General features: G+C 30.2%; 1 protein-coding gene across 1 annotated transcript; it reads left to right on the forward strand.

Moving 5' to 3' along the window:
- Window positions 1-911: 911 nt before the first annotated feature.
- Window positions 912-10,020, forward strand: LOC111890741 (mitochondrial outer membrane protein porin 2-like; the record flags this gene model as incomplete). Its single annotated transcript, XM_023886826.1, has 5 exons — window positions 912-1,016; window positions 1,098-1,208; window positions 1,283-1,474; window positions 1,546-1,653; window positions 9,832-10,020. Coding segments are annotated over 5 exons (705 nt in total), but the record flags the coding sequence as incomplete, so codon positions are not given.
- Between the last annotated feature and the right edge of the window lie 277 nt (window positions 10,021-10,297).

Here is a 10,297-nt window from a genome sequence, read left to right on the forward strand (position 1 = left end):
TAAAATCAAAAAGCTATAATGAAATTGTGAACTCTCTCTCTCTCTCTCTCTCTCTCTCTATATATATATATATATATATATATATATATATATATATATATAGAGAGAGAGAGAGAGAGAGAGAGTTCACAATCAAATCTAATTTGTTCTCTAGGTCAAACTCATGATCGCTTGTGTGTGTGTGTATATATATATATATATATATATATATATATATATATATATATATATATATATATATCCCTTTCCACTACAATTTTAGTTAATCTCGTCGTTGTCAATCGTCTTCCCCCATAAAATGAATCTTCAATTGGCTACCAGATCGTCCGCCTCAGTTGGCAGCTCCTCCGCTCCACCTCATCAGGTATAAACAAACTACTGTAAAAATGAATCCATTTCGTGATTTTATGTTTCCTATTGAGTTTATTTTGAAAAAAAAAAACTTGATACCTTAGATGTTAAAATATCTATTTTTCTTCATTATATGTTTTAAAATGTCTCTGATTCGCTACCTTGATGTTAATCATTGGTACTGGTTTGTTGCTTTAACTTTTAAGCTTCAGTAACGTGCAATGAACTTGGTCTATGTTTTATAGGAAGATATGTCAATTGTCATCCAAGTAAATAGAATAGAGGTGATAATATGACACTAGGAATCAGAGAGATTAAATGGCATTCCATTTCATGACTAATTGATGATGTATTAGAAGCCTAAAATGCTATATTTGTCAAATCTTGAAAAATGAAACTCTAAATCATGCTTTATCCTGTAATGTAGATGTAAATCCTAATACTAATGGCAACTATTTTTAGACCCTTTGAACATCTAGATAGTTATCTGTTGAACCATAAATCACATGGGCAAGTGTATACACATATCAATCTGTTGTGTTACTTGATTGCATGTACTTAATTCAACTGCAACAAAGAAAGGTGGTCTATCAAGTGGAGATGTGGGAGTAATACACAAATACAATAATACATTAATTGATGTCAAATTTGACACACAACCAAATGTATGCTTCTTAGTTCTTACTTCCTACTTCCTTAATCTCATATACGGTGCATCATCTTCATTGTTACACTAAATACAACAGATTGATACGACATTAACAATCATGGAGTTTGTTCCCTTAACAAAGACTATTGCTTCATTCAAAATCCCTAATTTTACATCTGGAAAGGTACAATTACTACATTCATTATCTGTTTATTCATTTCTCGATCTAATATTAGAGTTTTGACTTTTAACTTTCTTTTTTCCTCACAACATAAGGTTTAGTATTTTCATTACCATGCTCCTTTAACATCTGCAGTTGCTTTGACTCAAGCTCCAAACATTGACCTTTCAGCTACAACTAGCACACCTACATTTTCCATAGGTGTAGAGCCATGCTATGAAATTTCTTATTGTAAATTGACAAAGTACACTGTTGACATCACTGTTAACAAACCATATTCTAGTGCTTCATTAGTCCTATAATAAATCCTTTTAACTTATATAAACATATCTTTTCAATAATGGAACATAAAATATTTTTTAAGGGTGATAAAGGGAACACGATAAGGGAATCATATATACATCACTTTGATGCATCAAAAAAGAATGTTGTTGTATGGGAGATTACCATAACGTTCTTAACAAATGAAAATGTAACATCCCGACTCCCAGGTACTTCATTTATTTATTTATTTATTTAATTAGTGACTCGACGAGTTGGGTGTTTGACTCGTCGAGTGAGTTGGATTGAGCACGTGGGTTTAAAGACCGACTCGATGAGTCAGAGAGCCGACTCACCGTGTAGGCACTGTGAGATGAAACCCTAAATCTCTGGGGTTGGGACCTATTTAAAGGAACATATGTCCTTATTTCCGCCTCACCAGCTACCCAACTCCCCTGTGTGAAACCCTAATCAACCATTGAGCTAAGAGAGAGTGATAGAGCTAATATTTGAGTGTTTTGATGAATCATTGGAAGAGAAGAAGTGAGATTCAAGCAAGGAACGAGGAAAGGCTATGAGATCCAGTATTCATTCACTTGGAGCTTATGTTGGAAGGTAAAGGTCATCACCTTGCTCGTCATTTTGTTTAGATCTTGTTAATGAGGAACTTTTGGGGATTTTTCCATATTTCCTTGAGATTTGGTATGACTTGTGCTTTCCAAGCATTGATACATCAGATCTAGACTTTGTGAGGTCCATAGAGTCCAAAGGTCCCAACTTTATCTAGCTATGAAAGAGTTATTGTGCTTAAACTCCTTAGTTAGAGCTTGTATTGGCATTATGGAGCCAATATGCCATGCATAAACATAAAGATTGAAGCTTTACGTGAAATTCGAACCTTGGGAGGCTAGATCTAGAGTTTGGAGGGTTAGATCTTACTTAAAATGTTTAAATGAGGATTTGATTTAAGGGACTTGACGAGTCAACGAGCTGACTCGATGAGTCAGCTAGGGTTTTCCTCGATGAGTCTGGACATGGGTAACTCGACGAGTTGATGGGACAACTCAATGAGTTAAGTTGGGGTTTCACGATGATCTGAAGGAACAAAGGGGACTCAGCGAGTCACATAGATGCACTAGGCAAGTCAGGTCAACATGGACAGTTGACTCGAGTGTTGACTTCTGTTGACTTTAGGGTTTGGTCAAGGCAGGGAGTATGGGAACCATGGAGGGGTAAAATGGTCTTTTACCCATTCCAAGAGTTTGAGAGAGAGAATAACCTAGTTTATTTCAAGTCGTGATTTAAGTGTTAATTAGAGATTTTTATCTAATGTGTTAGGCGGAGGCTAGTTCGAGATTCGTGTACGAGATTATTACTTGCTTATTTCGAGGTGAGTCTTCTTATTATACTTTACCTAGAGTGGTAATCTTTGTGTGACCGGAGGGTTTTATGTGTTATATTGAGTATTGTGATATCTTTGTGATTTGTGCTGTGTATCCACCCAAGTTGTGGGACTGGAGGGTTCCACTGAGACACTTGACCGGAGGGTCTTATTTGAGTATAACCATGAGAGGTTAATGAGATATGTGTGGTATTTTTGGGGAACTCACTAAGCTTCGTTCTTATCGTGTTATGTGTTATGTGTTTCAGGTACCTCTCAGGATCACGGGAAGGCACCGGTTTGATTGTACACACCGATGCGAGATTATGTGGATGATTTTGGGATAATGAAATTTTTATGTGGATTGTGTTGAAACTTGAGACAATTATGTTTTTGAGATATAATATGAGTTTTTGTGTGTTTGGAAAATGAAAATTTTGGTTTGAAAAATTTACATTATTACAGAAAACAACTTCATTGTAGGATGGTCTTATGCGGTTAATGGTTTAACCACAGTTAAGGATAAACTCAACAACCATCGAAAATATAACATCATTTAATTAAAAAACAAAAGTTACAATATCTATTTGTTCCTATTTTAGAAAGAATTGAGAAACCACACCTAGAGTTAGAATTTTGATGTGGTTTCTCTAGAGAAGTTTATGATCTAGTTGACATTGATCTTAAACTAACTCGAAGACAATAACAACTTTTGAGCATTTGAACTATATGTGATTCATACGTAAATCAGTAGTGAATCACATATAAATTACATGTGATTCACATATGAATCACATGTATTTCACTTGTAAATCACAAGTGAACTACATATGAATTATATATGATTCATATGTAATTTATATATGAATCACATGTAATTCACAAGTGAATCACATGTAATTCACATGTAATTCATATGTAAATCACAAGTGAGTCACATGTAAATCACAAGTGAACCACATATGAAGTATATGTGATTCACATGTAATTCACATATAAATTTTATGTGATTTACATGTACATCACATATAATTACGTCTATATGCACACATGCATTTTGTCTAAGTGTTCTTCGTTAGTTTTTAAAAATTTTTCTTATAATATTCACATTTGAATCTTAAAAGATGCAATCTCATGTGAATATCATATTATATAATCACATGTGAATCTTTCATGATATAATCGCATGTAAATCATACATGACATATACGTATGTATTTTTGTGAGTGTTCTTGCATTAATCAATTTTTTTGTGTTGTAGATTTGGAACAATTTGTGGAAAATATTGAAGAGGTGAAAAGTGATAAATTGAAGAAAATATGAAAATCTTGACACGACTAAATGAAAATGCTTTTAAAATTTGTAGTATTTTTTGTTTTTTTTTTTAGATTTTATTTTGTATCGAATATAATATTTGTACTATTATGTTTATAGATAGTAAATAAAAATATGTTTTTTATATTATTTACTTATGAATATTGTAGTATAATAAATATGCATATATGCATCTAAAATATTGGTTTTTTTGGTTAACAATTATAGTTTTTTTTTAAGTATTCTAGTTTTTTTTTTATTTACTATTTTTTTAAATTGCAGTTTTTTTAAAAAATCATTTTTAAAAACTTATGTTTTCTAAAAATATTAAGAACTATGCATTTTTTTAAAAAATCGAAAATTATTATTTTTATAACAAAATCCAAAGTTTTAATTAATTATGTTAATTTTTATACATTTTTAGTGATATTTCCAATAACACAAAAAATTAAACATTAAATGAGATTGGTAAGATGAAGATTATGTCCTTAATGAGTTAATTTTGATCTAACGCTCCACCTTTAGTTCTCGGGTATTGGAAAACTATGAGTTTTCAATGAATCTCACCTATATATATATATATATATATATATATATATATATATATATATATATATATATATATATATATATATATCATACCATATCATACTATATTATAAAGGAAACATTTTTCCTTTCACCACATTCATTTGAAACTCCCATGACTTTTCAATTTCTTTCTAATAATAATTATAAGTTGGTTAATAATGATAAATAAATATCAAACGTAAAGTATAATTATATGTAAACTAGATTTTAATATTAAAATAATATATTTACTTCTACTTATAAAGTTGTGTTTTTTAACTTTTAACATATTATACTTAATTTATTAGTTTTAATATATTGTTGGATGGAAACCATTATCATTTTAAAGATACAATTTTGGAACAATTTGTATAAAATACTTAAATTATTAATTTGAATATAACATTATAGGGTCTACTTAAATATAAATTATAGTTTAACTTAAACAACCCGAATAATATTTTGTAAATAGTTAAAATTGATTAAGCGTAGTGTCTTTCTAATATTGATTATAAGTTGGTTGATAAGGTAAAATAAATATCAAACCTAAAGTGTAATCATAAATATACTAAACGTAATTTTTAAAATAATATATTTACTTCTATTTATAAATGTATGTCTTTAACTTTTAACATATTAGATTTAATATGTTGTTGTATGCAAACCATTATCAGTTTAAAGCTACAACTTTTGAACAGTTTTGACAAAATACTTAAATTGTTAATGTCAATATAACATTACAATGTCAACTTAAATATAATTTTCAATTTCACTTAAAAACCAAAGAATATTTTGTAAATAGTTAAAAGTGATAAATTGTAGTGATAAATGCAAAAAACTAAATTGTAATCTCAAATTAACTAAAATATTTCCTAAAGATATTTTTATAATCTTTAAAAGTTTTCAAATAAGTAGCCTAAAATAATTTTCAATAAAATAGTTAAAAATAACTCTATATAAAAAATTATATTGTTACCTTCAAAATCAAAAAACAGTTTGATGTTTTAAATAATTATAATGATAAAAATTAAAACATTAAGTAAATAAATTTTAAAAAATTAATTAACAATAACAACAACTATAAATAACATTAAACCATATCTTATATTTAATTTTATTGATGTGTAACTCGCGGGTAGAAGTCATTCAAATGATTGAGATTATGCAGTTATAATAGATTAATATATTATCATATAATTCAAAATAATCAATATATTATATTAATTTGACATATACGAATTATTATATCAAATTTAACAATATCGTTAGTTCTATATTTAAAAAAAACATATATTTGTAAAAACTTCAACTGTATAGGTGTTTCTACGCAACGCGCGGACATTCGTCTAATATATATATATATATATATATATATATATATATATATATATATATATATATATATATATATATATATATATATATATATATATATATATATATATATATATATTTGAGAGAGAGAGAGAGAGAGAGATAAAAAGGTTCCAAATATATTTAAATGAAATGTGATTATGACTTTTGTTCGAGGAGTTTAAATTATGTTGACCTTATTCATGGGTCAACAAAAACTATGATGATCACCAATCATGGTGTAGATTAAAACTTTCTCATGCTTATCGCTTTAGTTACAGCTTAAATCCCACTAATTGTGTACCTTGTTCTCTCCACATACTTATTGCCTTTGTGTATCATATCTTTTTTACTTTATGGTTTCAACTCATCTATATGTCGAAGTTTATATAATTCATCAAAAATAAGTTTTTTATGCAAGTCATGGTTCGAAGTATGATATTCATATAGCTAAATTGGTTGTTGGAGCTATAATTACAAGAGATCGGATCTTTCTTGAGACTATTTGAAGCCTTACTAAGTGATTTATATGTCTAATTTAGTTATTAATTTTCAACACAATTTTTCATTGGGTTATTATAGACACATTTGTTATAGTGGTAATTGATATTGATAGCTATAGATGATTTTTACCTAGAAATTATACTGATTTCTATTAATAGAATTAGAGTATTCTAAGTTGTTATGAAAACTTAGTTTTTGCGAGAAATATGTTTTAAAAGTACATAATATTAAGTTAATATATCGTACTATCTACTAAGTATAATTCCATTTTAATATAAGCAATGTTGAATTTTCACAAAATTAGGATGGTCAACAAGATTATATAAATTAGCCAATTTTATTCTTAGATTTTAGATATTTATGTTGGCTTTCATTGTCTTTTTTTTTTCGTTTTTCTAAACCTATATATAAAGGCAATCTTCAATATATAAATGCATCGATCATTCAATGTACTTTTATGCTTTCTTTTCTTCTTAATATATAACGCTCAAAATTTTCAAATAAAATTTTCATTTTTAAAACCATACAAAACACAGTTTCACATTTCTCAAACCCAAATTTATAAATTGTTCAAAACACAAGACAACAAAATATTTGACAATGTCCCATAATCCATAAAACATAATCTCAAGTTGGCATGTACAATCATGTTGGTGCCTCCTCACGATCCTGAGAGGTACCTGAAACATATTTCACAAAACACTGTAAGCACGAAGATTAGTGAATTCCCCAAAATACCACACACAAATAATTAGCATCTCATGACTATATCTCGATAAGGACCCTCCGGTCATGTGTCTCAGTGAAGACCCTCCGGTCTCACAACTCGAGTTGGACCCTCCAGTTCGGTATCTCAATGAGAACCCTCCGGTCTCACAACTTGGTTTGGACCCTCCGGTCCTAACTTAATAAGGCACAAAATAATATACAACATAAATTACAAAGACAAAATGCATGATATCACATAACTCAATATAAGCACATAAGACCCTCCGGTCAATAACTCAATTAAGACCCTCACTATCCCACAGTATTACCACTTAGGTAAGTATAGTGAGAAGACTCACCTCGTAAGTAAGCAAGTATGTCTCGTACTCAACGGTAGGCCTAGACTCCGCCTACATATGTTATAATCATTTTTAATTAACAATTTAGAATAACAACTCCAAGGATGTTAAACTATTCCTTTACTAACTCTCGGAAAGGGTGAAAGACCATTTTACCCCTCCATGATTTCCTAAGTCAATAACATGACCAAACCCTAAAAGTCGACGAAAGTCAACCCTCAAGTCAATAGTCCATGATGACCTAACTCGTTCAGTGCATATATATATATATATATATATATATATATATATATATATATATATATATATATATATAGAGAGAGAGAGAGAGAGAGAGAGAGTTAGGTTCAAATGTTTTCACTATCTATTGTGTGCATGTATGATTAATTCTGGACCAATCATTTTAGTTATTTTAAGAAAGTAATTAATGCATATTAAATGCTGAAGATGTAATTAATATCCATAATATCTTCAACATGTAATACGCATTAATTATTTTCTTAAAATAACTAAAATGATTGGTCCAGAATCAATCATACATGCACACAATAGATAGTGAAAACAAAATAACTAAAATATATAAAATGATTGGTCCAGAATCATGCATATATATATATATATATATATATATATATATATATATATATATATATATATATATTACATCATATCTTAATACTTTTAGCTATAATTAGGTTTATTATAGAACAAAAGGTACTTATTATGTTTAATATTTGTTATGTAGCATAAAAGACATGTTCAGAAGCAACATGGAAGCTGGAAGCAGGAAAATGCGAGCTTAGGCAAGAAGAAGACACAAGAAGGATGTTGTTAGACAACTTGACCCCTCCATAGTATTTTGACCATATATCATGACTCGTAACTTCGATTGATGAGATTCAAAATGATCTGAAAACTAGACACAATCTCAGATGACTTTCGTGTTTTGAGAAAAGTCGGCTTTTCAATCACCACGACGTGGTGAATGGAATCTTCGCGATTCTTGACGCCGACTTGGAGAATACGGGATAAACCTGAGGACCACGGTGTGGTACCTTACCACATCGTGGTGTCGAGATTTTTGGTAACTATATATATCTTGGACATTAGGTCGATTCGAGGGGGGAGAGGGCTGAAGGTTGCGACTATTAACGAAAAAATACCCTTCCAAGACCCCTTTGAGGACAGAATTCAACTAGATATCAAAGGATAAAGAGACTGGAGCAAGGATCCACATCTACACATTTAGTTTGCCTCGTTTAATCATGATTAGTCTAGTTTCCATTATGTTTATGTGTATTAGGGTGCAAAGTCACGCTTGGATGTATTTGTGTTTTACTCTTATTGATGTGTAAATGAGTTATTTTTCCTATAAATAGGAAGTGAGTGGCACTCATATTTAGAATGATCATTATGGAATGTTAGACTAGAGAGAGAATTTATACAAACCTATTTGTATATCCTTTCTAGATCTAATATGAGCTTACAGAGATTTATTTACTCCTTGTGTTCTTGAGTTTAGATGATGATTCACTAGATCTTTACTAATTCTCACATGTCATCATAATCAACACCACTACAATTGGTATCACAGCAGGAATCATATCTCTGCGATCTGATTTTCATTCTGAATCAAAAGTTTTTTGAATCAATTTTTGGATTCAAAAATTTCCACACCTTTTGTTTTGAAAATCATTATTGATCTAAAGTTGTGATTTGATTTTGCAACTGATTTGTTGAATCGAGTGTTCTATTTGAAATCTCTGATTGTTTCAGCTATTTGTTTTCAAAAACTCTTACACCCCGCTCCCGAGTTCAACTTAAGGAGAGAAAAGAAAGGAAATGGGTGGAAATGAGAGGAAAGTAAGAGAGATTGATGCTCCCGAGTTTCATTAAAGGAAGGAAGTGGAAGGAAATAGAAGGATCACTTTCCTTCCTAACTTCCCTTTCGATTTGGGAGGATTTGAAAAGAAAGTATAAAATGTTTAACTTTCTTCCATTTCTCTCCAACTCAGGAGCACAAAAGATAAATTTGTTTTTCTTTCTTTTCTCTTCTTTTCTCTCCTTACTTTCTTTTCTTTTCTCTTCTTTTCTTTGCTTCAACTCGGGAGTGGGGTGTTAAGTTTTTCTGAAAAATTCATCCGTACGTTCATGGCTAATTTCAACTTGAACTCAATGACATCATATTCTCATCTGCTAGGATCTTCAACTACTCATCCCTGAATACAATGATCAGTGGGCTGATCGCATGCAAGACTACTTAAACGGGCTGGATGAGGAGCTTTGGTCATGTATTACTGGAAATAGTACTCCTCCACCAAATGTTCAAGCAATTGGATCTTCATCTGGAAATTCAAGTGTTACTGATCAATCTTATAGATTGAAGTAGCTTGAGAAAAGATGTCACACCCCAAAAACCAATAACGGCGGAAACGTTCTGAGGCGGAGGACGTCATGTAAAGTATCACAACAATGCAAAGTAGTCAACAAGCAACAACATCATCCATTACATTAATAGTATAATTTTAATTACAAGTGTGTTCTTTCATAGTATAAAACAACATAATGAATAGTCAAAATAAAAGACGAGTCTTGACTGCTCCGTCTCACAAAACCTGGTCGTCGTACCTGTCTATTTGTGACCTGAGAATACAAGTTATTTTGAA

Source organism: Lactuca sativa, chromosome 5, assembly GCF_002870075.4.
Source record: "Lactuca sativa cultivar Salinas chromosome 5, Lsat_Salinas_v11, whole genome shotgun sequence".
Lineage (NCBI taxonomy): Eukaryota > Viridiplantae > Streptophyta > Magnoliopsida > Asterales > Asteraceae > Lactuca > Lactuca sativa.